General features: G+C 51.5%; 1 protein-coding gene across 1 annotated transcript; it reads right to left on the minus strand.

The window, feature by feature from the left end:
- Positions 1-19457: 19457 nt before the first annotated feature.
- On the minus strand, positions 19458-23623 carry NEUROD2 (neuronal differentiation 2). The gene is made up of 2 exons (XM_084749217.1): positions 23476-23623; positions 19458-22376 (listed from the first exon to the last, which is right to left on the minus strand). The coding sequence occupies exon 2, from the start codon at positions 22369-22371 to the stop codon at positions 21223-21225; it is 1149 nt and encodes a 382-aa protein (XP_084605343.1). The 5' UTR covers positions 22372-22376; positions 23476-23623; the 3' UTR covers positions 19458-21222.

The raw sequence follows: 23623 nt of genomic DNA on the forward strand, positions 1-23623 counted from the left end.
TTTTTTTATATGCATTGGTGTTTTGTCTATATGTGTCAGCAATGCTGAACCCCTAGAGCTGGAGTTATAGACAGTTGTGAGGTGCCATGTGGGTGCTGGGAATTGAACCCAGGTCCTCTGAAAAGGGCAGTCAGTGCTCTTAACCACTGAGCCATCTCTCCAGGCCCTCTTTTATTTTTTTGCCAAGATAGGGTTTTTCTGTGTAGCCCTGGCTATCCTGGACTAGCTTTGTAGATCAGGCTGACCTTGAACTCACAGAGATCCGACTGCCTCTGCCTCCCGAGTGCTGGCATTAAAGGTGTGCGCCACCATGCCCAGCGGGAAAAGCTCTTAAAGGTAATGTTTTAGTATGTAGAATACCTAAAATGTTGCAGACATTTGGGGGATGGAGTCAGGGGGAGCAAAAGTCCTAAGGCAGTATAACTGTCCCGGCAAATTGATGGGGATCCGGGCACATAACTAGAGTAGACAAAAGTAAGGTCAGAGAAGGCTGTCAAAAACTTGTAGGCTTTCATTCTGAATGAAACGTACATCCTGAGAAGGAATGATGTCATCCGACTGGGTATTCTAAGAGTTTATTGGTTGAGAAGCTGGGGCACACTCCTATAATCCCAGGACTCTCGAGAGATGGAGGAAGGAGAGTGCAAAGTCATCCTGCACCATGTACTGAGCTGGAGGCCAGCCTGGGCTACAGGAGACTCTGTCTCAAAAACAAACAAAAAACATTAGCCCTGGTTGCCTAGTGCTCGGGGTTTGTACGGCAAGCATACAAATGGATTTGAGTTTGAGGCGGTGACGTTTAAAATGGATTTTAAAAATTTTGTTTTAAGTATTTTTATTAATTTTAATTATGTGTCTATGAGTGCCCGTGGGTATCTGTATGTGAGCGCAGGTGCTCATCCAGGCCAGAGGGGTCGGAGTCCCTGAAGCTGGGGTTACCAGTGGTTGTGAACTACCTGGGCAAAGTTCTGGCTCCTCTGGAAGAACAGCAGGTATTACTGAGCCATTTAGCTAGCCCTACAACACTTTAATTTTATTAATTTATTGCATATGTGTACATGTATGGAGTACATGTATGGAGACCAGAAGACATCCTATGAGAGTTGGGTTTCTCCTTTATGATCTGGGTCCTAGGGAATGAATTTGGGGTCAGCCAGCTTGACAGCTTCACCCACTGAGCCATCTTACTGGTCTGAAAAATAATTACGAAGGTGTCACACAAGTCTGTGACAATACTAAAATGGTCATTGTTTTTATAATATTTACATAAATGTATATCTGAATAAAGCTGTGTTTTATCCATTTATTTGGTTTTTCAAGACAGGGTTTCTCTGGGTAGTCCTGGCTGTCTTGGAACTCACTCTGTAGACTGGGCTGGCCTCGAACTCAGAGATCCGCTGCCTCTACTGGGGCTATTAATCATTCTAATCAATGCATCAAAAGTAGATGGGGGCTGGGGGGCTGGGGGGGGGGGTCAGGGACACACACGCAATACTACAATCACATCCAACCAAGGTCAGTAGCAGAAGCTGTCCAAAAGAGAGATGGTGAGCTTACTTGCTCCAGGAGAGGGCAGTGCAGTGGGGCCAGACATATTCTGTGACAATAGGTTGTGGGATGTGAAAGAACCTAGCAAAGGTGACCCAGGAATCAGGCTTGGGACACCAGGAGGGCTGAAGAACTAGACAGGACCACCATGGCGACACCAGGAACTTAGGTTCTAAGACCCTGAGAATTTGGTAGGTTCTGTTGTTTGCTTCTGTTAGGTTTTGGGATAGGTCTTTACTAGCCTCTAACTGTCCTTAGCCTTCCTGGTGGTCCTGGGCTTACAGGCACACGCCACCAATTCCTGCTGTCCCTAGCTTTTAAATGAGTTCTACCCCAGACTTCATAGCATCTTAGTGCTCAGACGGCTGCAAGGATTGCTGGAACAGGCCTGGCTCACATCGGGTGCCTGCAGCATAGTTGCCCCCTTCCTCTCCCTTCCATCTGACCTTCCAGCTGAGACTGCTCTGAGTCCTGAACAGGATGAAAGGACATCACAGAGCCCAGAGCCCAGAGGGAGCGTGGCGCTGGGGGCAGGGAGCTGCTCCAAATGTTTGATCCCAGGGAGCTAGGAGAGAAGGGAGCCAGCGCTGCCTGGCTCCTCAGTGCCCACCCTTTCTCAGGGACACAGGGCTGGCCTCCACATTCAAGGGTGGCGGCGGATGATCTCAGAGCCAGTCCTCTTCAAACTAGTGAGAAATTCTAGGAAGCTAATTACCACCTTCAAGCGGATGCTAGGTTAATGTGATGATTCGAAAGGTGTATTATTCAATTACATTTAACAAAAAGATTTATAGTCAAGTAAAATATAATTAGGAGGCTGCCAGCAGACAGGCCTCCTGAGAGAAAGGAAGAGAGGAGAGGCTTAGTCCCTAATGAGGCAGGTTTGAGTCTTGGCTGTAGGACTGACTCACTCTTCCACGCCCCTCTTCAAGGCTGACAGAGCATTAATCAAGCCTGCCCTTCAACACACACCGATCTCAGAGTGGATGAAGAAAAGAGAACAAATATGATAACGATGCCTTCCCTCAAGGAGCCTACAGTTCAGGAGCATTCTCCCCAGCCCCTGTTCTATGTTTACTTGTGTGCATGAGTGTGGGTATGTCTGCAGAAGCCAGAGATGGTGTCACCCCTCTGGAGGTGCAGTTGCAGGAGATGGTGAGCCACCTGATGTGGGTGCTGGGAACCAAACTTGGGTCCTCTGCAAGGGCAGTATTCATCCCTAACCACTGAGCCACCTCTCTAGCACCCTAGCTTGTGGTTATATGTCTGTCTGTCGTCTGTCTGTCTATCTGTCTACCTATCTGTCTATCTATCTATTATCTATCTATCTATCTATCTATGTATCTATCTATCTATCTATCATCTATGATTTTTCAAGATAGGATTTCCCTGTGTAGCCCTGGCTGTCCTGGAACTTACTCTGTAGACCAAACTAACCCAGAACTCAGAAGTCCTCCTGCCTCTGCCTCCCCATGCACCATCACACCCAGCTCAGCTTGTGTTTTTAAAAGATTACACCAAACCAGGCAAGGTGACTCAAGCCTGTGATCCCAGCCCTTGGGAGGCTGAGGCAGGTGAGTTGCCATGAGTTCCAGGTCAGCCTGGCTTACAAGCTCAAGACTTTGTCTTTTAAGGTGGGGATGTGCTGGGTGGTAGAAAGGGGATGGCTCAGCAAGGAAAAGCCCAGACACTCAAACCTGGAGTTCAGTCTTTGGAATCCATTGAAAATCCGGGATGCGGTGGCCCAGATCTGCAATCCTACAGCAAGATGAGAGGTGGACATATGAGAGTTACCTGAGAGCTGGAAAACCAGTTGTCCTGGAGTATGTGGTGCAGCAGACCAAGAGATGCCTCAGCAAGGTACCAGGTGAGACCTGCATCCACAAAGTGGTCATCTGACCTACACATACCCTGGCATGTGTGTGCTGACCACATATCTGCACACACACACACACACACACACACACACACACACACACACACACACTCACCAACTAATAAAGTAGGACAAGATTAGAGCTAAGAGTCAAGAGAGAGGTGACCTGTGCAGCTATATGTGGAAGTACAGGCAGAATAGGGAAGAGCCTGGACTTAGGGTACATTTTGGAATAAATGTCAGTGCCTCTTGGTAAGAGTCCATGTAGAGAGTAGGCATAAGGAAAACTCAAGGATGACTCCCAGGTTTATGCCTTAAGCAACAAATTGGGAGGGTAACTACTACCATTTATAGACAGGGAGAAGTCAAAAGAAGAAACAGAAAAGAGTCGAGGAAAGTTCCAGTCTGGGGTTGGAGAGCGTCGCAAGGCTTTCTAGCCCTGAGACATGAGGTAGAGATGGCCCAGCCCAAGGATGTCTCCCCTTCTCGCCCTACCGTGCTGCTGCCCAGCAGTCCCATTGCTCTCCACATCTCTCCTTTCACCTTCTGACATTATCAAGGGTTTTGAGACAGGGTCTCTCTGTGTAGCCTCGGCTGTCCTAGATTCACTTTGGAGACCAGGCTGGCCTCGAACTCACAGCGATCCACCTGCCTCTGCCTCCCAAGTGCTGGGATTACAAGCGTGTGCCACCACGCCCGGCTATTACTGAGGTTCTTACACTCAGTTCACATTGTGTTTGAATTGACTGAGGATTCGCTATTCCTCAGAGTCTGAACTAGGCCGGGCGGTGGTGGCGCACGCCTTTAATCCCAGCAGAGGCAGAGGCAGGCAGATCACTGTGAGTTCGAGGCCAGCCTGGTCTACAAAATGAGTCCAGGACAGTCAAGGCTACACAGAGAAACCCTGTCTCAAACAAACAAACAAACAAACAAACAAAAACAACAAAAACCAGAGTCTGAACTAGATGGAGGCTTTGGCCTCAGTCAGTCAATTTTGCAAACCACTCTTTTCATAATATTAATAATTAAATAATTGCAGCTGGAGAGATGGCTCAATGGTTAAGAGCATGTGTTGCTCTTGCAGAGAACCAGAGTTTGGTTCCCAGAACCTACATGGTGGCTCACAACCATCCAGATGACGGGTCCCAGGGGATTGTATGCCCTCTTCTGACCTCTGTGGGCACCAGGCACACATTGTGGCGCACATACATGCATGCAGGCAGAAGGCTCATGCACATAAATCTTAAAATAAAAAAATATGTAATTTCATGCTAGAGAGTTGGCTCCATGGCTAAGAGCACTTGTTGCTCTTGCAGAGGACCTGAGTTCAACTCCCAGCAATTACATAGGACTCATAAACCATCTGATTCAGGAGATCTGATTCCCTCTTCTGACCTCTGCGGCACCAGGCGTACACATGGTGCACATACATACACATAGGCAAAATACTCATACACATAAATCTTTAAAAAATTAAATTTGTGCTTGCTAGTTTTGATGCCAACTTGACACAAGTTAGTGTCCTCTGGGAAGAAAGAATCTGGACTGAGGAAACACCTCCAGAGGTTTGTCCCACAGGCAACTCTGTATGGCATTTTCTTGGTTGATGGTTGCAGGGTGAGTTCATCATAGGTGGTACCACCCCTGGGCTTGTGGTCCTCCTCATTGCTGTGAGAAGCAGGCTGAGCCTGGCATGATGGTGCACACCTTTAATCCCAGCACTCGGGAGGCCGAGGCAGGCAGATCACTGTGAGTTTGAGGCCAGCCTGGTCCATAAAGCCAGTCTAGGACAGCCAAGGCTACACAGAGAAACTTTGCTTTAATAAGCAAAAACAAAACAAAACACCCAACAACATAAAAAAAGGAAACCCCAATAAGGCAAAATTAATATAACAAATACAGAGATGACTTAACAATTGGCTTGAGCTAATACCTCTGGTTGACTGCTCTTCTTTTCCTTCCTTCCCCTCCTCTCCCAAAATTGGTTTGTTTATTTATTTATTTATTTATTTATGTTTTTTGTTTGTTTTTTTGAGACAGGGTTTCTCTGTGTAGCCTTGGCTGTCCTAGACTCACTTTGTAGACCAGGCTGGCCTCGAACTCACACTGATCCACCTGCCTCTGCCTCCCAAGTGCTGGGATTAAAGGCGTGCGCCACCACTGCCACCCGGCAAAAGTCGTCCAACGAATGCAGATGCTTAAGTAGGAATGGAATCGAGGCTGATCATTTCAGACACAAGGAACAACCTGGTTTTGTCCACATCTTAGTTTCTCCTGTGACCAAGAGCCCCTCCTGCAGCTCTTGCCTTCAGTGCCTTAGTTTCTTTTTCTCCTCTTTGTGCTTCCTTGTGAAACTCTTATCTTTCTCACCATCTCTGTGGACGGTTTCAGAAGCTTCTTGTCATCACCCTCAGAATCTGACAGTGGCTTTTCCCCAAACCCTCATCCTAAGCTAGAAATGTCATTTTGTTCTAAAAGATTTTTTCATTTAAATACTCGTGTGTGTGTGTGTGTGTGTGTGTGTGTGTGTGTGTGTGTGTGTGTGTGTGCGTGCATGAGTGCTTTAGTATATATCGGAAGATCTGAAGACAACTTGCTGGCATTTGCTTTCTTCTTTCACCATGTGAGTCCTAGAAATTGAACTCAGGTCGTCAGCCTTAGTAGCAAGCACCTTTTACTACTGAGCCATCTTGCCAGCCCCTCACTTTTCACTTGAGTGTGTGTGTGCATGGATGTTTTTATATGTATCCATGTATGTTCGGGTGCACATGCAAGTGTGAGCGTGTGCATAGGGAGGCCAGAGGTTGATATTGACATTGAGAAGTTAGTTCCCTCTTTCTGTCTTTATGAGAGTTGTGGGAATTGAACTCAGGCTTGTGTGGCAAGTGTGCCTTCACAGCTGAGACAATTTACCACTTTATTTTCTGGAGAATTCCTAAGCCTGGAACTTGCCAACTCAGCTAGAGAGGTTTACCAGCAAGTCTCAGGGATGGATCCTCCTTGCTCCACCTCCCCAGCACTGGGTTTAAAGGTACAGGAAACACTTTGCCAACTTAGCCATATCTCCATCCTTTGGATGATCATTTTAAGATCTCACAGTGGGGGGCTTGAGAGGTGGCTCAGTGGTTAAGAGGACTGCCTGCTCTTCCAAAGGACCCAGGTTCAATTCCCAGCACCCACATGGCAGCTCACAACTGTCTGTAACTCAAAGATCTGACACCCTCACACCAATGTACATAGATTAAAGTTAAATAAAAATGTTAAAAAAAAAATCTCACAGTGGCTGGGTTCGGTGACACACACCTTAGACCCAGCACTGAGGGAAGCAGAGGCAAGGGGATCTCTATGAATTCCAGGCCAGTTTGGTCTACATAGTTTCAGGACAGCCAGAGTTACACATTGAGACCCTGTCTTGTAATAACAACAACAACAACAACAATAATGGTTATATCTCACTTTGAAACAACTTGTGTGAGGATCTATAGCCAGTTCAGACAGCGATAAGAAATCTAGTACTGCTACAGCACACCAATCTGTGGGCTAAAAGGAGGAGTCATTTCTGTACCTTTCCCCTCCCCACTTCTTTCACAGTGAAGCACCCAGACAGTTCTCCTGCACTGGCCTGAATGCTGAGGACTGAGTCCTGTAATTCTAACTCAGGAAGGTCTGCACTATGTGGGGCAATGTGTCTATTTCTTGGAGGGGGCAGAGCTCTCCTAGAAGCACCAGATCTGTGGTGCGAGCTTTTTGCGGGGGAGGGGGGGCTCGCAGTAGGAGGTACCCACTTATGGAGTGCAAGTTTCTACTCTATGGTACAAGAGATGACCCTTGGTAGCTACCATCTTCTGCTTGTGGATCTGTGTATATTTATGCAGAAACTGACATGGAAAGGTCAGGTAACCTGTACACACTCACTGCAGGCTAGAAGAGACCAGCCTTCTGTGTCCCTCGGGATATGTGTGTGTGTGAAAGGCTGATCATCATGTTGTGAGGGTCCCTACAAAGCAGGTGACTTGAACCATTTCCTCACCTTTGTGCCTGTGTCCTAGGAAGAAAGGCTTTGCCCCAGAGCTCTGAGCTCAGCTCCCTTTTTCCTGCTCTCTGCCTCCTCTCCCTCCTTTCAAGCCGGGCAGAATGCCTTTAGCCTGTGCCTACTGGCACAAATGCCACATGGTGCTTGGCGTACGCCTGGGCAAGGATGACGCCCCCAAGACCGGCTGGGATACCAAGCCACCCGCTGCCTCCCCCACCTCCAGAACGGAGCGTCCTCATCCTGTCCCCTTTGCCAGCCAGAGACATGAGGAGCAGGCGGGGACACGGCTCAGACAGATACAAACATGCAGATGCACCCAGAGACGCCTACGGGAGTATGCCCCAGAGTAGCACAGAGATAGTGGTTCATACAGACTCAGGTATGCACTACCTACCCCCATCCCTCCACCCCCAAAGAAACCCAGAAGTCACGACTTGCACAAATCTCGGCAGGAGTCTCCACCGCTGGTGTCTCTGTCCGCGGTGCTGAAGGCAGAACAATTAGCCAACTCGTTATAGAGAGCTCACATAAGAAAAAATAAATAGAGAAGCAAGAGAGAAATCCATGGGTAAAGAAAAACCGGGTCTGGGAAGATACCAGGGCAACTAAGAGACACCTCACCCGAGTCTTGGAGAGGGAGGTGAGCAGAAAGGTGACCTCTGCCTCCAGTCCCTGCCAGCGCTCAAAGATCCATTTCTCTCTACCCTTCAGGACTCTGTCAGGTGATATATATGAATATGTGGAGATTTGTGGCTTCCTGTTGTCCTTTTCAGATGCCACCTTGCTCTTAGGAACCTGAGAACTGTAGGGAAAGAAGACAATATTGGGAAAGTGCTATACAAGCCCTAGTAACTCTCGTCCCCGTTTCTCTATTTTTTTTTTCATTTTATTTACTCATTGTAGTATTAAAGCTAGAAACCAGTGCCTCACAGATGCTAGGCAAACTAAGCTACATCCTTCATCTTTTTAAATTTTTATTAAGCATTGGATAGCATACCCATGCTATATACTTTGTAGCCTCCTAGCAGGAGTACATGACCGTGACTGAGTTTTTTGGGGGAGGGGCCATTGTTTTGTTGTTGTTTTCCCAATCAGTCAGGAAAAGTCCTCCCTTAATTAATGTTCTCCAAGACCCTGGACACATAGCTTATGTTGACTCCAGAGCCATGCCTACTTCAATCCATGAAAGCCAATGATAAGGAAGTCGGATCGTTCTTTTATTTTTCCTTGCTCCTGTTAGAAAGCCTGTGACTCTACACAGGGGCTAATCCCGTAATGACTAAGCACATGCCTGTGCCAGCAAGGCCAGAGAGAATCTCAGCCCACATTTCCTTGCAGGTGAAATACACTGCAAACCCTATCCATTTCCCCAGAGGTGACCTGGTTTCACCCCCATTTCCCAGGGAACCCCCTACTTGCCTTTTTAAAAAAAAAAACTTTTTCTCTTAAGACCAGGTCTTATTAAGTTGACTAGACTGGTCCTGAGCTTGCTAAATAGACAGCCAGGGCAAGATGCTTCTCTCTCTCAGCTTTCCAAGTGAAATGGAGTACAGTTTGCACTCCTAGGACCAGATTGCTGTTATTTTTTCTTGCTTCTTATTTTATTTATTTATTTATTGTTTTTTTTTTCAGGACAGGATTTCTCTATGTAGCCTTGGTTGTCTTGGACTTGCTTTGTAGACCAGGCTGGCCTCCAACTCACAGAGATCCACCTGCCTCTGCCTCCAGGCATGCGCCACCACACGGGTTTCTTATTAGAAACAGCACAGCCTTACCTCAGACTCACTAGGCAGCTGAGGCTGCCTTTGGCCTCCTTGAGTTCCTCATCTTTCTGCTTAGCCCCCCCCCCCCCAATGCCGGGATTACTGGCATGCACCATCACACCAGCACCATCTCACTTCTTATCCTAATTCATCTTCAGCAAACAGACAACAGTGTTGATCTGGATTTACTGTGAGGATTGCAAAGGTTTACGGACTGACTAATGCTTATCCCTCAGATTGGATCATAGGTTCGCTTCCCCCTCTCCAGTGAGGCTATATACTGGAGACACTTCTCCCACCACCACCCCTTTAGTTGTGGAGCTTATGGAACACAGAAGCACCCGTTCCCCGATAGGAAGGTATTTCCGGAGACTACATGGTTTACCATAAAGGGGATCACATAAAGTAAGAGAAGATGAAAGGAGAAAGAAAAGAAGGAAGGAGAAATAATGTGTAAAAGTGTATAAAAACATGAAAAAGGAAGGCTTTATAAAAGAGCTGTAAGACAAAAAAAGGGAGGTAGATATGCAAATGGCAGGGCTAAGGGAGGGCATGGGAGACCCCCCCACACACACACACCCCAGTGTCTGGAGAAGGGGTGAGTGTCAGGTGGAACTCCCTCCCCTCAAGCTTCCTAGGGTTCAAGGAAGGCAAGGCCCTATGCAGACAAATGCATGTGTGTGGTCTCCTCAGAAGGCGGACAGCAGGTGCCTTCCTGGGAATGTGTCTACTAACTCTAATGTGGGCAGCGTCAGGAGACAGAAACTACATGTGTGGGCATTCACTGGAGAGCGGGTGCTGCGGTGATTAAGGACGAAGAGCTGGCAGAGGGAGACAGGCAGAGGAAGGACATAAGTGAAAGGGTGCAGGGTGCTGGCTTGCCTTTTACAGTTTCAGATCTCCTGTTCTTCCCTTTTTTCCTACCAGGCAGGCCTAGACTCCCAACCAGGCATGTCCCTGTACATGCCTCGACACTCAGCGTGCAGTGTGGCCTGTAGGTAGACCTAACCTCACAAGTTTGCTGAGGTGAGTCTCAGCTCATGTGTGATGCTCAGGCAAGGCTAAGTGCACACAATAACTGCAAAGGCATCTGCTTCCTCGTTGCTGTTGTTATGTCTCCCACCCTTTCTGTGACTCTGTTGGGAAGTCCTTCCTTGTGCTCAGTTGGACTTTTCTTGCTATTTTCTTTCTTTCTTTAAGATGTACTTATTTATTAAGTATACAGTGTTCTGCCTGCATGTGTGCCTGCAGGCCAGAAGAAGGCATCAGATCTCAGTATAGATGGTTGTGAGCCACCATGTGGGTGCTGGGAATTGAACTCAGGAAGAGCAGACAGTGCTCTTAACTGCTGAGCCATCTCTCCAGCCCCCCTTTGCTACTTTCTTAGGTCCGGTTCTTAGGCCTCACTTTGGACACCAGTGGAGACTGGGTTTCCCCAGGTTTCTTCCAATGTACTCCTGGAGGAAAAATGGGGGTTGGGTGGGGGTGCTTACTAGGCTCCAGAGGGAGGAAATGACACAAAGAAGAAAGTAACAAGATCCTTGGGCACATGGCAGGTTTGTTTTATTTTTTCTTTTTTCACTTGAGGTTCTCAAAGACATTTTCCTGGGCCCCAGAAGAAGCTAGATTCTGTAACTGCATTGGTGCTGCCCAACACAGAGTTTCGTCTATGCCCCAGCCAGTGGCAAGGCTACTTTCCCTAAGGCTGTGTGGATAAGAGCTTTTTCTCCCAGAAGGCTCTTCCAACTCCTCTCCCTCTGCTGCATTCCTCTTCCTTTCCTGTCAGGAATCTAGTTGGATGGAAAGGAATTCCCTTACTGCTTAGTGGGGTGGGATTCCCCCACCCTGCACCAGCAAAATGGATGGTCTCATCCTGGAGGTCAAGGAAGCATGTGGGGGTTGGCACAGGAAGGGTGAGGGGTGGCAGGGCAGCCCCCATTCCCCCTAGCTCCTGTCTCATCACTGTCACCATTCAATCATAGCAGATGGGCTGCAGCTGTGAGCGCCAGCCCGGCACACAGGCTGGTCCGTGCCACTTGGGAGAGAAGGAAAAGAAAGGGAGGGAGGGAGAGAGGGAGGGAGGAGGGAGGAAAGGAGGAGGGAAAGAGGAAAGGGAAGAGGAGGAGGAGGAGGAGGAGGAAAAGGAAGAAAGTACAGGGAGACAGAGAAGATTTGGGGGAGAAGATGACTTTGGGCTTTGTGCCTCTCTCTTCCCAACAGGAGAGCAGAGGCCAGGGCTGGGCTCACAAGCTGGGCAGTGCCAGGCGAGATGGGCATATGCCCTTGATTACTACCAGGACCGCAGGCCAAGCCTCCGCAGCCGCAGCGGCCTCATAAATCAGTTTTTAAGTAGCAACCACATGGACATTTCCCAGCTGAGAGGCTTGGCCTCTGTCGGCCCAGCTAGGGCAGCCCTGGTGGAGGGCAGGTGCCAAGCCAGGGCACTGAAGACAGAGGTGGTCATTGAGACTTGGTGGCAAGTGGTATTGGAGCCTATTCAGCTACAGCTTGGGGGCTCAGGGGCTCCTGCTGAAAGGGAGCAGGTATGACCTTAGCTGGCTCTAGGTCTAGGACTCCTTGCTGAGGCTTCCAGACAGAGGAGGGAGGAAGCATTCCCTCCTAGTAAGAAGAGTGCATCTGGGCCTGGAGCGATGGTTCTGCCAGTTAAGAGCACTGTCTGCTCTTCCAGAGATTCTGAGTTCAATTCCCAAAAACCACATGGTGGCTTACAACCATCTATACTGAGAACCGATGCCCTCTTCTGACAGATGTATGTTTAGATAGAGCACTCACTCATATACATAAAATTAATAAATTTTAAAAGAGTGCATCTGGTTTAGTGGGTGATGGGCAGCACACCCATCTCAAGGATTCTTACAAGAGGACAGCTCAGGACAGGAAGGTGTTCTGTGACCCCCCCCCCCCCAATCCAGGCCCAGGACAGACCAAGCACTCAATAGAGTTGAGCAGGTAAATAATAAACGGTGTGAGGGGCCATTTATCTAGACTTGTGTGTTCACAGAAATGCAAAGCTTAACATCTGAGTGTGTGATGACTGGAGAAAGTGTGAGCGTGTACGTGTGTGTGTGTGTGTGTGTGTGTGTGTGTGTGTGTGTGAGAGAGAGAGAGAGAGAGAGAGAGAGAGAGAGAGAGAGAGAGCTGTGGGTACCAGAGGCCTGAGGATCTCTTTCAGCACACTTTACTCTCTTCAAATGCTCCCTTTCCAGATTTCTGCCCTACACAGCCCTCCCCTGAAGCCTACTATCCTCCGTTTGAAGGCCCATCAGAAGGGCAGCAGTTTGTGCAGTGCCCCACCCCATCTCAAACTTCGTCTCGGGTGGGTTGAAGTGAGAGTTCCTCCCTGGCACAAATGGCTACAGAGCTGGTGAGGCGAGGGTGCCCTGCCTTTCTTGAGCGCGGTGTCTCCTTCTTGGGTGAACAGATGTCTTGGAATTTTAGATGTGCTCTCCGCCCCTCCTCGCAATACCCCCACCCCCAGCTGGCACCGGCTGTGACAGTGGCGTTCTCCTCTCCCCTCCCCCCATCCCACGGCAGAACCAGTTGATGGATCTCGAGAGCATAGCCTGCTCTCCAGGCCAGCAAAGTGGCGGCACCGGCTCCAGCGCGCAGAGAGAAAACGGCTCGCTTCACCTCAGCTTCTAGCCTCCTCCCCTCGTCCTCTTTTTCTTCTGTCTCCTTAGCTCCACCTCTCCAACGTTTCTGCCCCTCTGCGGCTCTGCCCTACTCCACAACCCCAGCCAAACAGCCGCGTCTTCGCGAGACCCTCTGCCCAGACCCACACACTTTCCGAGAGAAACTCCTCCTGGCAACTTTAGCGGAATTATTCCCTCTAGAGACCCCTTTTCCTGCATTCTATGAGCCCCTTCCCCAGCAACTGGCCGCCTGCCCTGAGTAGAAACCTAGAGTTAATCCTGAAAGTGGGGAGGGCGGGATGGGAGAGGGAGGATCAAGGTTCTAGAAGCTGAGGAAAAGGGGTCACCAGGCTGAAAGACACCCAGAATTTAAAATTACTGCTAATTAATAAGTAATCCAATTCCGTGGACCCCCAACTCAGGGAAGGGGGCGAGACCCGCAGCGGGCAGGAGGGGGTCTTGGCAGAGCCTGACAGCCCGGGTGGTGCCAGGCACCCTCCCCCTCCCCCCCACCCGCCAGCATTCCGAGGTAACAGGCATTTGTTACCCAGTTCGTGCCAGGAGCGATTGGCAGGTTCGAGTAGGCACAGTCATTCGGCACACAGATGTCCCTGCCTTCATTCTTTTGATAGGAATTCTGTCAGCTCCGAATCCGAGAGAGACAAGCAGACAGGCACACAGACAGAGTCACAGACAGACGCAGACACACAGAGAGCAATTGTCTAGAGGACACAGAACGCTGCACATATTTACTTTTCTGTCCTGGAAACAATGTTTTTTTAAGAAAATAAAAAAATAAAGAATGGCTCCTACTGACTTTGGGGGACATTTTTTAGAACTCCTCTGAGTGGCCCCCTCTCTCCTGATGTTGCCTGCCCCTGCCAGATCTTCTCCAGGAACCCTGTGGGCCCCAAGATATGTGCAACAGCTTCAAAATCAGGTTCAGAACCACTAACGTCTAGACCCACTTCCCCTGGCACAGGACTCTTCTGGAATTCTAGAGATTCGGAAACCCTGCAATTTCTAGAATATACCACCCAGATGCAGGGTCCAGCGTCTTAGAATCTGTGAAATTTGAAATTCTGGATCTTCCACCAGTTGAACGGCACCCAGGATGCCCTATTCTTGCACTATCTTCTTCATTGGCAATGAGGAAATGGGTGCTGCCCAGGTGTCCCCAAGCAGATGACCCCACGTGCCTGAGGACCTGATGCCTGCAGATCTACAGCTTGGTGACTAACCAAAGGCTTAGCAGCCCAGAGAGCTGCTCTCCAGACCAGAAACCACTCCTGTCCCCATGCTGACCCCAGAAGTCTGAACTGGCTCCCCTGCCCCTTTGGGAGCAAGCTGTTGGCCACTGAGTTTCTGTGTTTAGCTGGACATGGAAAGCAGTGAGGGGTTTGGACTCTCTCAGGGCCACCAGAAGAAAAGATAGGCAAAGAGGCAAAGGAAGTCAAAAGGCAGAGGACTAACCTACAGAGGGGTCTGAGTTTGTGGTGTGTTACGTTGTGTTTTTAATCTTTCTTTTAAAAAAAAAAGAAAGAAAGAAAGAAAAGAAAAAGCCCCCATCCTGTGTCATCATTTTTATGGGATCTGCAATTCTGGCAAAAATCTGTCTTTAATTTAGCTGTCCATATAAAAATCCTCACTGTATAATAATGAACAGATGCCATGGAATTTAAGCCGGAGCCTCGGCTCCTCCCCGCCTTCCCCCCGCGCCTGGCACTGGGCACCGGGCACCGGCTGAGTGGCACAGACTGGCACAAACATGCGAGCGAAGGGTGGGCAGGGGGCGACCTGGGCTCAGCGCCAGGGCTCTGGGGTGGTGGAGGTGCATCGTGCTCAGGGCTTGGGCAGGCGGGAGGATTTTTTTTTTTTTCGTGACACCAGAGGAAAAGCTTCTGAGGAATTTTTCTGTCATTTTCTACAAAATGATCGGTAGTTAAGGATTTGGGTTCGGTTTAGCTTAGGGGCTTTGTGGTTCTTATGGGGGGGTGCATGCCTCTGTGTGTGTGTGTGTGTGTGTGTGTGTGTGTGTGTGTGTGTGTGTGTGTTAAAGTACCACCCAGTCTTCCATATAAAAGTAAATGTTACAGATATTTTAATTGAGTTGTTTTTAACCCTCCCCGCGTGCAGCGCCCCAGCCCTGTCCTAGGAACCCAGTTCGCAGCAAGCGGGATCAGCTCCGCGTCGGGCGGGCCGCAGCCTCCGCTGACTTGCCGGTGCCGGCGCCTCCAGGGGCTCCTGGCGGCTGGAACAGGGCTAGGGTGGGGTGCTTTACAGCCGGGCAGGAGGTAGGCCACATGCGACATCTGACGGAGAAATGGGTGAGACCAAGGGAAGGGAGAAGTCCCATATGCCTTCACCCCAAATTTCACTCTTTTCTCAAAAGAGAAGAAAAACAAGCCCAAGCGCACCCCGGATCCTCTCCTACCTCTGACTGCGCCGGGGAAGGCCGGCACTGGCCTGGGTTTTGAGGGGTTGTGTCTGAGCCCCTTACCCCCACCACTAGCTTTTAATGCAACTCTGGCGAGAACAGATGTCCCAAGCCGGGCGGACTGCCCAGACCCCGCCCAGCTGTGCCCTTGGCAAAGTCTTGGCTGAGGATAGAAACTGGCATGCGGGTCCCCAAAGGGCTTGTGGGTTCCTATGGCCCTAGCGAAACCTGACCTCTCAGCCTTGGCCTCCTGGCCAGCGCAGCCTGAGGGAGGAGGCAGGGAAGCCCCAGAAAGACCCGTTCCTAATACAATTAATTCCAAAAAAGGGACCGAGGAACTAGATGTAAACAGGGCTCGAAAGAGGCCAAGCGATAAAGAGGTTGGAATCACAAACCACCAAGCTCTCTCCCTGGGTGTGGAACTGAACGCAGCACCCTTCGTCTATCTTGGAGAGGCTGGAGTAAGCAGAACTGGCAGCCCCCAGAGACATAGCCAGGGCACAGCTGGACGATGTGCCCCTCTCCCTTGGCATGGCTAGTGCTTAAAGGGGTACCCTCACGCCTTCCTTCAGCACTATCTAGCTTTCTCTCTTCTAATTATGGGACTAGGAAGAAAAAAAAAAAAGAACTCTGGTATCTCCCTGTCAAATAAGCAGTGTCCTCCCCGAGGTAAGTCCTAACCCGTCCTGGCCTTCTCCAGTCCTCTCCAGTCCGTGCAAGGCCTGCACTTTGAACCTCGTATTTTAGGATAAAGTTTCAGTAGCAAACAACCTTCCCAAGGCAGCAACACCTTCACACCCACACAACCACACACCCACACACCTAAGGCTGTTCACCTAGGAAAACTTTGTGAAGAATATTTTTGAAGGCTTGGGTTGCAAAACACCACAGCAGAACCATGGTAGGGTTTCCAGGTTTCTCAGAGTTCAGGTGTCACCTTCATACTAGGCCAATGGCCAACACCTGCTTACCAAAACTCAAAAGGAAAAATCCAGTGAGTGTCTTGGGCTGGAGTCTGGGATCCTGTCCTTGAAGGGTGCAGGCTCTGTCTCCACTCTCCCCCCACCACCACCACCACCAAAAATTGTGGTTTTTTTCCCCTTTGTAATTGCCCACAAAGGTCAGGATGGAGCCCTGGGCAGCCCTTAGCCCTCTGTTGTCCTGTGGTGGGGGCTTGGGAGTAGAGGTCAAGACTGAGGCTCACTCCTTCTACCCTGAAAATTAACCTGTGGCATCTAAAGCATATTTACTTAGTCCTGCAATCTCTGAAATCCATGGAAGCTTCTAGGAGCTTCTGGGTTCCTGGAAGAGGTAGGAGTCAAGGTTGGGCAAAAAAGAAGGAAAGAAATCTCTGACCTCTGTCCAGGTTGCTATGGGCTTGTGGAGGGTAAGTGCGCTGGCACACACACACACACACACACACACACACACACACACACACACACACACGGTAGAGTATCTAAAGTGAAGGGTTTCACACTTGCTGGTCCACCTGGGACTCGGCTTTCTTGCCTTCCCCAGTGCTTCAACTGGCTATTATCCTACATGATAAAAATCAGAGCTGGGCAGTGACCTACAGTCCAGGTAATAGTTGGGATGGAATTAAATGGTGAGGGGAGAAGCAACTACAACATTCCTCCACTGCCCTGCCAGGTAAGCAAATGGGTACCTCTATTTCTCTCCCATTTTCAAATGCCGAGCATGGGACCCGGGCTGGAAAAATCAAGGAGAAAACGCCCTGCTCCTGGGGGCTAATCAGAACAGGGCGTAGGCTGCTGGAAGAGCCTGCTGCTTAGGCTAAGGCAAAGAAAGGGGTCCTCTCTCTGCACTTTCTGCTCCTGTCCACCACCCTGCCCCAAGCCATGCCAGCACTCCCTCACACATCCCCCTCTGTTCATGGGGCTTCTCTGGCTGCGTGTTCCCGGCAAGCCAAGGGGCTTCTGGGGCCGAGTGTCCGGGCACATCATCTTCTCCTGCTCACCTTGCCATCTCACCAGGGCCGTTACGTGTTGTGTTGGGGAGGAGGGCAGCGGTGGGAGGCTAGAGTGCAGGGAGTGTGGGGGGAAGGTCAGGAGAGATGCGTCAGAAGCAGGGGCTCCAGTGTCCCTGCCCCTAGAAGAAGGGTCCCTGCGTTCCCCACATGGCCTGACCCATAGATGCAATAGCCTAAGAATTATCACCGCCTTTCAAAAGACTGCTGCAATCTGGCTTCAGAACAGAACGAAACAGAAACAGTGTGGGGTAGCTGGAAGAGCCGTGTGGAGGAAGTCTGTGATCTAGCCAGGGGAGCCACGTGGAGGGGGGTCCTTTACATCCGGCCCCAAGCCACCTGGATCTTGCCCAGCTTGGAGTTCAGAGCAAGTTCTGGGAAGCCAGCTGAGTGGGAGAGAAGCCCAATTATTAACCTTGTTTCCAGGACAAGATAAGAACCACATCTTGGGATGGTGCCGAATTCCTTTCCTTCCAAATGCCCCTGCCAGGCCATGCCCAACACCAGGCACAGACCTGCTCCTCAGGTCAGGTTAGGGTCAGAAAGTGCAGCCTGCAAGCCCCCTACTCCCCAACCTCAGTGAGGATAGAAAAGATGAACTGAAATCTTTCTCTCAAGAATAAAAGGGATTCAGGGGTCTGTTAGATCTCATTAGCCACCCACAGGGAAGAAGCCCAGTGACAAGGCAAGGGCTCACTCGCACTCTGGAGAGGCGGCCCTGCGAGAAACCCAGAGAATGCGACGAACGTTTTTTAAAAGACTTAACCTAGGAAGTCTCCCTGCAGGAGAATTCTCATAGGCTCTTCTCGCCAGCCCCAGGCGCTAGTCTCCCTAGTCCGCGGGAAGGGAAAATGTTAAGACACTTTGGGTCAGCACTATGGAGTGGACAGCTCCTGGCGCCCCTCTGCAAAGAGGCTACCTGAGAAGGTGTCGTTTTAACTCAGAAGACAAGTAGAGTAAGGTGTGGGGTGGCGGAGCACAGTGGCAGCATAGTCTGATCCTCTTTTGGCATCTAGACTCCCTCCTTTCTCTTCCGTGCTTCTGTTATAGGAAGATCTCATTTTAGGTCGTGGACCTAAGAGCTTTAGTGTATCCGACTTCAAGCCTGAACAAAAAAAACTACATTCAACCTCACTTCAGTCTTAAAATGGTGTTTTGAGAGGGGGGGAAAAAGCATCAAAGGAAGTTTCTTTGGGGAATACCTAAGTCTTCATAGGTAGGCTTTAGGATTCAAGTTCTTAGGACCCAGAGTCCCTTTCAAATATTTTAGAGCTTTGATGCACACTGGGATCTAAGGAGGACGGAGGCATCTTTTTTTGGGTGTGTGTGTGTAGAGTCTATGACCAAGCTGCCTCTGCCTCTAGGGCTTAAAGGGGGGAGGGGGAAGAGTGAAGTCTGAATAAAAGAGGGTCTTCCTGTGTGCTTTCCGTGGGGTCACCTTTCTCTAGAATCGCAGCAGAGGAGATTGGTCAGTGCTGTCCCCTTTGGCTCATGTCCTTTACCAGGTCTTGCTCTTAACCAGGCTCCCCTCCCCTCCCCCAGGCCGTCCAGATTCAGCCACCTCATAGACCTCCAACCTTATCCATACCCCTAAAATCTCAATATCTCTAAAGCCAAAAGAGCCCATTCCTTTGAGCTCACTGAAACACAAATTTAAGGTAAAAAAAAAAAAAAGAGAGATTTCTCCATTAATATCTTATCCTCGTAGTCTGTCTGTCTTTCTTTCTTTCTTTCTTTTTTCTTTAATTCAAGGATAACCCTGTCTGCCTCAACTATCCCCTTTATTCCCACTCATCTGGATTTTGTAACAGTAAGCCAAGGGCTGTAAAATGGTGGGATGGTCCCACTTTGGTACTTGGTCATTGATGAAGAGATGTGTTATTTTCAGAGAAGAGACCTGGGTAGACCACAGGGGTGCTTTGTGCTGAGTACCTATGTAAATCAGGGTGGGGCCTCGGCGGGGGCGCAGGTGTGACTGTTTCTAAGCCCACTGGGTGGATGTGAAGGCTTATCAGCGTGGACACCCCACTCAGGAACGGCCACAGTCATTCTCTTGGGCCTCTGAACAGTCACTCAACATGGCCTCCATTACCCTAGACCCAGATCAGTTCTCTCCCCGACCCATAAAAGGAGGCCACTGTGAGAAAGCGGGTCTGCTTTGCATCTCATTTACATAAATATTTATTAATCGTCATTAAACTCAACAGAAACACGCAATGCACTTCGGGTGTCCGACAGGAGTTTCATCTTCGCTACAAGAGGAAGGTAAAATTGCGTGTGTGGGGGTGTGTCGCCTGTGGGTTTGCGGGTTTTTTTTGTTTTTGTTTTTGTTTTTGTTTTTTGCATCGAGTGTTTGGGTGCCTGATTCCCTGCCTCTGGTGGGGAGAGGTTCACCTGTTGCCTCTTTTGCAGGGAAATCTCCAGAAGGGGGGCCTCAGTTCTTCCAGCTCACTGGATGACAAAAGTCGGGAGGAGCCTAGAACCAAAACACAAAACAAAACAAAACAAAAAAACAAAAGCAACGACAACAAAAAAGTCCCCCCCCCCCCAACAAAGCAAAACAAAACAAAACAAAAAAAAACCTTCTCCAGCCACCAGAAGTCACCAGGAGCTTGGCGCCCACCTAGGCACAGTCCGGGCAAGGGTAGGGCTGCTCCCAAGTCTGGGCTCCTCTACCTCACCCCAAGAGGGGACGTAAGGAGTGCCTGTAAAGAGGAGGAGCCAGTAGACTCACCTCCTTCTGTCCCTGGACGCCTGCGTCGGGCCTGCGTGTGTGCGTGCGGTGTGGTGTACGTGTGTGTCTCTCATGCAAACCCTCCCTCCCCAAACCGACCCCCCAACAGTTTGCCATTCCATACAAATTTGGAAACAGGTTTTTAGAAAACAGTATGACGCACAACGGGACAGGGCAGGGGGAGGGCAGTGGCACTGGGGCTCCAAATCTCCGAGTCATTGATTGTAAGAACCTGGGAGGGGGGAGGGGCGGCGCGGCCCCCACTTCACCAAAGTGCACAGATCCGCGCGTGGGCGGGGCAGCCAGCGGACCCGAGGGGTGTCCTGGGTCCGGCTGCTAGGCTCAGTCAGAACCTCCTTGCATAGATATTTGTGTCTTTTTAAAAATTATTGGTAGTATTTTATTATTATTATTTTATTATTATTATTTTGCCTTTTATTGCTTCTAAAAGTTCTTACTGCGTTTTCTCTCCGATCCGGACTCTGAGTTCGGCCTCCGTTGCCTCTCAGCTTTTTTTTTCTTTTTTCTTTTTTCTTTTTTTTTTTCCTTTTGTTGTTTGTTTTTTTAAAAAGGGAAAAGGAAAAATTATTCTAGTTACAAATTGGCTTGGTCTCTCTCTTTCCTCTCAGTTCACATCCCCTCCCACCAAAATAAATATTAGAAAACGCGGAGATTCGGGTTTGGGTGAAGGCATTTAGGCGCCCTGGCTTTTGCCCTCTTTGAGAAGGAAGGATACCAACTCCTTTCTGTCTGGGCAGCTCAGTTGTTTTTAACGTAACCATAAGTTGGGGAGACACTATCCCGAAACTCAGCTGCCCCTTACCAACGCCTTCCGGCCTGCTGGGAAATGGGTGGTGGTGGTGGTGGTGGAAGAAAAACCAAGTTTGGGGATGCGGAGGGAGTCTCCTAGGAGGACTGCGAAGGAGGTCCCCAGAGATGCACTCCGCGGGAGAAGGGAGGAGGAAGCCCGTTGGGGAGAGAGAGAGAAGGCGGGTCCCCAGGGGGAAGCGAGGCCCCTGGGACGGGCCACCCACAGGTAAGAGACCGCGCCGCTCTGGAGAGCCGCAGAACCGGCGTCCCGCGCCCCGCGCACCCGGCGCTCGAGTCGGTGGGAGCCCCTAAGCTCCCCGGGCTGGGACTAGGGGACCGGACAAAGGCAAAGAAAAAGAAAGGGGTCGGCGCGAGGTCTCAGTTATGGAAAAACGCGTTGAGCTCCTCGTACATGGGGCCCCGGTCGTGGTGAAGGTGCATATCATAAGACAAGAGATTCTCGGAGTGAACGCCCCCGCGCACGGCCGACGAGCCAAAGACCAGCCCGTGGCCCGCGGGCCGCGAGCCGGGCAGCGCCGAGTAGTGCATAGAATAGTGGTAGCTCTTCTCGTGGTCCGGAGACGAGTCCTGCTTGAGAGAGAAGTTGCCATTGAGGCAGAGCGGGGGGCTGAGCGGGCCCTCGTACTCGGAGCTGTTGTAGTCCGGGCTAGCGCCGCCGCCACCCGCCGCCGCGTACAGCGTCTCGTAGGCGGCGCAGTAGCCGTGGGTCCGCAGGGCGTGCGCCGCGCCTCCGCCCAGGCCGCCAGCCGCCTGGCACTGTGCGCCCGCCAGGCGCGAGCAAGGGTACGGGTACGGGTGCATGGCGAACGGGCCACCCGAACCGTGGAAGCGGCCAGCACCGTCCGCGCCCTGCTCTGTAAGGAAGTTACGAGAGTTGAGCTGCAGGCAGCCGGCCACCAGATTAGTAGTGGGTTGCGACAGCCCCTTGCACAGAGTCTGCACGTAGGACACCAGATCCGGCCGCTTTCCGGAGCGCAAGATCTCCGAGAGAGCCCAGATGTAGTTCTTGGCCAGGCGCAACGTCTCGATCTTGGACAGCTTCTGCGTCTTGGAGTAGCAGGGCACCACCTTGCGCAGGTTGTCCAGCGCTGCGTTCAGGTCGTGCATGCGGTTGCGCTCCCGCGCATTGGCCTTCTGTCGCCGCAGCTTGGAGCGCTCCAGACGCGCCTTGGTCATCTTGCGTTTCTTTGGCCCGCGCTTCTTGGGCCGTTCGCCTTCCGCCTCGTCTAGCCCTTCCTCCTCCTCCTCTTCCTCCTCCTCTTCGCCGCCTAGCTCTCCTTCCTCCTTGACCTCGGCCAACGTGGGTTCGGAGACCTCTTCTCCACGAAGGGACACTGGCTTGGCGGCCCGGGCGGGTCCCGGAGCCCCCGACCCGGGAGCAGGCGGAGGCTGCGGCGGCGCGTCGCCCTTGTCGCTCCTCGGCTCGTCGTCGTCGCCGTCGCCCCAGCTGGCGAACTTGGGCACGTCCGAGAGGAGGCCGGGCTCGCTGAACAGGCGGGTCAGCATGGTGCCTGAGGGCGCCCCGGGGGCGGGGAGACAGACAGCACAGAGTGAGGGGCGCGCTGGGGTCACTACAGCCCTCCAACCCGCCTGCACCCCCAAGTCTCCGTGCGCGTTCTAGCTCGGGGCCCAGGTGCCCACCAGGTCCCGCTGCCCCGCCCAGAGCCGGCCCAGCCCTTCCCGGCTGCCTGCGGGGGACCACGGCCCAGGCCCTCGCCCCAGAGCCCAGCCCTGGTTCCGCTCCTGGCCCAGATGGAAGCCGCTCCCAGCCGGTGTCAGTAACCCAGAAAGCGTGGCCAGGTAGAGGGTTAAGGGGCCAGGACCCTCTTTCCGGGAAAGAGGTGCTCTCGCCTGAAAGCCTGCTCTCTCCCGGTGATGGAGAGAAGCTGGGCGGCCGCCGTGGGGACAGCTGCCGGTTCCTCCGCTCCGTGGTCCGGCCCCTCGGCCTGGCTCCCTCAGCCCTCCGGTGCCTCTCACCCCAACGCTCCCTAATCCAATTTGCAAGTTGGCCGCACGCCGCCCCCGGCCCGGCCCCCACCCCCGCAGCCCCAATTCCAGACTCCGGAACACCGTCTCCTCTAGCTGCTGCGACCGGGTCTCCTGGAGCCTGCTCTGGGTGGCTAGGACTGAAGAAGCCGGGGCGTGAGGGAGAAGACCCAGAAGCGAACCCTGTTCGTCTCGCTTGCGGTCAGGGACCCCCTTCCCCCCTTCAAATTGCCTCCCTCCTACACGTCTCTTCAGATCTCGTTGTATTTTGGGATCCATGGGGGGGAAATCCAAATTTGTTTGTTTGCTTATCTTTTTTGGTCGGGGAGGGGGGAAGGTCGCAGGTTCCTTTGGGACAGTCATGGGGGGGGGTCCCCATCTTCGCCTCTTCGCGCGCCTCATGACCCTTCCCCCAGCCCATCCTAAACATAACAGCTCCCTCAGCAGCCCCTTGAACTGCGGCCCCAATGGGAGAAAGAACGCAGGGCGCCCCTGATGCCCACCCAGTGAGGGGATAGAGTCCCAAGAATGGGAGGACTGGGGGACTTTCATGTCCGAAGCAGTGTCATGCCCCCCCCCCCCCCAATCATCAGGTCAGATCTAGCTCCCTGTCGGACAACTTACCTCAGAGAGGAGTCAAGGGGAGAGGGGAGGGGAGGGGGAGGGGGCAAGAGAGAGAGGGGGGGGAGAAGAGGAATCTTCTCGCTTATTTCATTGTTCCCCCATCTTCAGGGAGCGGGGGCAGTGGTTCCTCAAGGCGGCGGGCGCCGGC

This window comes from Acomys minous (assembly GCF_964271855.1).
Source record: "Acomys minous genome assembly, chromosome: 12".
In the NCBI taxonomy this organism is placed as follows: Eukaryota; Metazoa; Chordata; class Mammalia; order Rodentia; family Muridae; genus Acomys; species Acomys minous.